This window comes from Olea europaea, chromosome 6 (assembly GCF_002742605.1).
Source record: "Olea europaea var. sylvestris chromosome 6, O_europaea_v1, whole genome shotgun sequence".
Lineage (NCBI taxonomy): Eukaryota > Viridiplantae > Streptophyta > Magnoliopsida > Lamiales > Oleaceae > Olea > Olea europaea.
In genome coordinates this window covers 18087906-18092105 of record NC_036242.1, presented here as the reverse complement: position 1 = coordinate 18092105, position 4200 = coordinate 18087906, and the positions used below count along the sequence as shown (strand labels likewise).

At 41.2% G+C, this 4200-nt stretch overlaps 1 protein-coding gene across 1 annotated transcript; it reads right to left on the bottom strand.

Moving 5' to 3' along the window:
- Positions 1–119: 119 nt before the first annotated feature.
- On the bottom strand, positions 120–3941 carry LOC111396050 (receptor-like protein kinase HSL1). The gene is made up of 2 exons (XM_023022320.1): positions 1227–3941; positions 120–812 (listed from the first exon to the last, which is right to left on the bottom strand). Exons 1-2 carry the CDS (start codon positions 3838–3840, stop codon positions 421–423), a joined length of 3006 nt encoding a protein of 1001 aa, XP_022878088.1. The 5' UTR covers positions 3841–3941; the 3' UTR covers positions 120–420.
- Positions 3942–4200: the final 259 nt, after the last annotated feature.

Here is a 4200-nt window from a genome sequence, read left to right as displayed (position 1 = left end):
AAATAAATAAATAAATAAATAAATAAAATCTTATTCATTATAGCCTAATATGATATAGAGATAGTTTAAGAAAATAGTACAATCCCTAGTATTTACCATTAAAGAAGCAACAACTTCCACACCAACAAACAACTGAAAATGCTTTGATTAGATAAAAAGGAAATTCACCTACTACAAGATGAAGATTCAACAGAAATGTCAATAAACAGTACATTTAGGTAGCAACACAAACAGAGGAATCAATGCATATGACTTGAAATCTTTGGTATTGGAAAACTTTGGTGGTTGATTCATTTACAGCTTTCAGAAAGCATCAACTCCTCATTGATTCTTTTACTATTACTACTTCACCTCAATTCTGTATATGCATCACCTCATAAGGACCCCGAAAACGTTCATACCGGCCACCGACTCCGTCCGTCAAGCGACACTTCCATGATCCGAAGCATCTTCGTGGTAATAATGTGTCAATTTGCCATCTTTCGAAGCAGTCTTGGGAAGGTTCACGGTGCCTATCTCTTGCAACATCTTGACAACACGTCTCATGGAAGGCCGGTTTATGGGCAGGGGACTCGTACAGAGAAGGCCTATGTTCAGCACTCTGCTTATTTCGTCCTTGAAACAGGAATCAAGTTTTGGGTCGATTACGTGGTCTAAACCCTTTTGGCCTAATATGGAACATACCCATTTCACCAGATCCTTCTCGCCATACTCGGGATCGACTGGAAGTTTACCGGTCACTAACTCAAGAATAACCACGCCAAAACTGTAGATGTCACTCTTCTCGTTCACCCTTAGAGTGTATGCATATTCTGTATCGGAAAGTGAGAGTTGATTAAATCGGCATTTACATAAATTTCTTAATGATGAACAATGATGATAACAAAAGGAGGACCTAAAAAAACAAAAGGATATATCCTACAATGATAGCAACTAGTGGATTTCGTTAAAGAACTCATTTCAATTGCTAATGCTCATAGATTACTAATCATTTCTGGGCTCCTTCTTCACCCCAGAAACACTTCAGTGTCACCTACTCCTATGGCATCCATTCTGAAAAATGCAATACACTAGAAACTAAACCTTATTCTGTAAAAATATATCTGCAATTCTAATTATCAAAATTTACAATTGTACATTAGTACCCAACAAGCAAATCAAGCAAGCTATGTACAACTAGGAATCGTAAAATTTCATAGCACAATGGAAAAGATTAACTTACGAACCTGGAGCGATGTAACCACGAGACCCTGCAATGACAGACATGGATCTGGTACCCTTCCCATTCACATCAACCACCTTAGCCACACCAAAGTCTGCAACCCGAGCTCCATAATCTGCATCCAACAATATATTATTCGACTTCACATCTCTGTGAACGATAGGAGGGACAGAATCATGATGCAAATACGAGAGTCCCTCCGCTGCATCCATGGCTATCTTAAACCTTATCGGCCAATCTAACGATCCACTTTTTGTGCTATGAAGCAAATCCCCTAGGCTACCATTAGGCATGTATTCGTAAACCAAAAGCTTGCATCCCCTTGTTGAACAACAACACCACAACTTAACAATATTCTTATGCCTTATCTTCCCCAAGGTATCCACCTCCGCATCAAAGCCATCTTCTGGAAAATTAGCCTTCTCAATATCGCTACTCTCGTCAGCCAATTTCGAACATCCCCAAAGCTTTTTCACAGCAACTGCCTCACCGTTGCTCAGAACCACCTTGTAAACCTTCCCAGACGACCCACTTCCAATGACATTATCCTCATCAAGAGCATCAAGTATTTCATCCTCACTGAAACCCAATTTATGAAACGACATTAGTGTCCATTTGGATCGATCAATCGACCTTTTAGACTTCTCGAATTTCCTGTACTTCAAGTAGAACCAAACTAAACCCACCGTAAGCACCAACACAGCAAGCATAAAGATTGATCTCAACATCCAAACATAACCCATGTTCTTGACTTCACTTCTTCCATCACACAAACCCTCTACATCTCCGCACAATCCCGGATTCCCCAAAAAGCTATCTTTATACATTTTCTTAGCATACAAAGGTGGAATATCACCAGATAGGTGATTGTTCGACAAATTAAGCCTATTCAACTTCAAGTTCTGTAATCCAACAGGGATTTTACCTGAGAGTCTATTCCCAGAAAAATCGAGATAATTGAGTACAGCCACTTCCCCAATTTTGTTAGGAATATTCCCAGAAAATTCATTGTTTGCCAGATTCAACTCGTTTAACTTCGTCCACAAATGAATTCCACTCGGAATTTCGCCAGACAATTTATTGTCGTGAAGATCTAGCTTCACTAATTGTCCCAGCTTCACTATACTAACAGGTAATGACGCTGAAAATTCATTATCATTACCCGAAAATTCCAATAAATTACCCAAAAAACCAATCTCTTCTGGAATAGTGCCAGAAAAGCTGTTCATGGATATTATTAACTGGGATAAATTTGAAGCACCGGCAATGGTTTGTGCAATCCCACCGGAAAATGAGTTGCCGGCGAGTTCGAGAAGCGATACGTGAGGAAGACCCCAAAAACCATCTGGAACCTCGCCGGAAAGTCTGTTGTGCCCGAATCTTACACGCAATAAGCTCTGGCATTCGGCTAGAGCAGCTGGAATTTGGCCGGAAAATGAATTTTCAATCATTAAGACCTCTTCAAGAGCACCCTTTGAACACAGATTTTCAGGTATTTCTCCGGAAAATCCGTTTGTTGAGACGTCAATCCACCGTAAAGGCGATGATTTTCCAAGATTTGGGGGTAATGTACCAGTTAACTGATTCTTAAAGAGCCTCAGTTCGTATAAATTAGGCGAATTGGCAATGCTTTCTGGTAATTCACCTTGGAATCTGTTCTCGTACAGGTTGAGTGACCCGAGTGGCAACTCGCACAGCTCGGCCGGGATCGGGCCACTCAAAGCATTCATTGACGAATCGAGCAGCCTCAAGGCTGACATATTTGACCACCCTGTACTCGGCAGCTGGCCCGTCAACGAATTGTTGTAGAGCTCAATTTGAACTACGCTCGTCAACTCTGTGAGTGATCTCGGGATTCCACCCGTCAAGGCATTGAGAGCCAGGTCCAAGTCGGTGAGCCTCTCGAGTCGACCCAGTGACTCGGGGATTTCACCCACCAGATTAGTCTCCGTCAACCACAGTACCTCAAGATTCGTGAGATTTCCAAGCTCCAGCGGGATCCGACCTGGAGAAAACGTGTTGTAGGAGAGATTCAACTGTTTCAGGGTCGAAATGTTCCCCAAAATTGACGGAATCTTGCCTCCCAACAAATTCTCCACTAATGAAAGCACCTCAAGTTTCTGAAACTTCCCAAAACTAAGCGGAATTTCACCGGAAAAGTTATTACCAGCCAAATCCAGATACTTTAAGTTTGGGAGGTTAGCTAGAGCTGCGGGGAGATCGCCTGTTAAGTAATTCTGCGCCAAATCTAGGTGCTCCAATGAGTCACACATAGCAATGTCCTGGTCGGAAAGAGTGGAATTTATGAAGTTGTCGTAGAAAGAAACATAAGTGAGATTGTTCAAGCGGCAGAGAATGGAAGGAAATGGGCCGGAGATGTTGGAGCTGGAGAGATCAAGCGAGTTGACAGAGGTATTGGTCGAGTCACAAGTGACACCATACCAGTTGCAGGGAAGGGCATCAAGGGGGTTCCAGTTAGAGAGGACATTGTCAGGGTCATCGAAGCTGAGCTTCAGTTTCTGGAGATAGAAGCCTTCTTGGTTAATGCAGAGCGTTAGAGGTGGCGGCACAAGGAGAAGGAGGAGGAGGAAGATTGTGTAGCAGTGGAAAGGCTCCATTTTTTGCAGCAACAGAGAGCGTGGAAAGTTGGTGGGTTGGGTGTCTGAGAGTGAGTGAGTAAAAGATTTAACTATTATGACATCTTTCCATTTGAAAGAGACCCGAAATTTTTGTTTATATAGAGAGGCCCTCCCCGCCTTTGTAATTAAATAAATAGATATTTTATTTATTTATAGAGACAAATGGTTTCAATTACTGAACTGAAAACTTTAATAGTAAAGTTGCAAATTCTTTTTAAGGTAAATACCACGAAACATTCCTATCTCTCAATGTAATTGTAAAAAATATTCATATCTTTTATTTTTAACATTTTAATCCCTATTTTCACTTTTTATTATGCAAAAAGTCTCTTTTTTTTT

Excerpts from the sequence above, each read along its gene's own strand:
- LOC111396050 (XM_023022320.1), bottom strand. The coding sequence starts at position 3,840 with ATGGAGCCTTTCCACTGCTACACAATCTTCCTCCTCCTCCTTCTCCTT. Across the intron at positions 813-1,226 it reads TCGTGGTTACATCGCTCCAG|AATATGCATACACTCTAAGG; the intron begins GTTCGTAAGTTA and ends TTTCCGATACAG.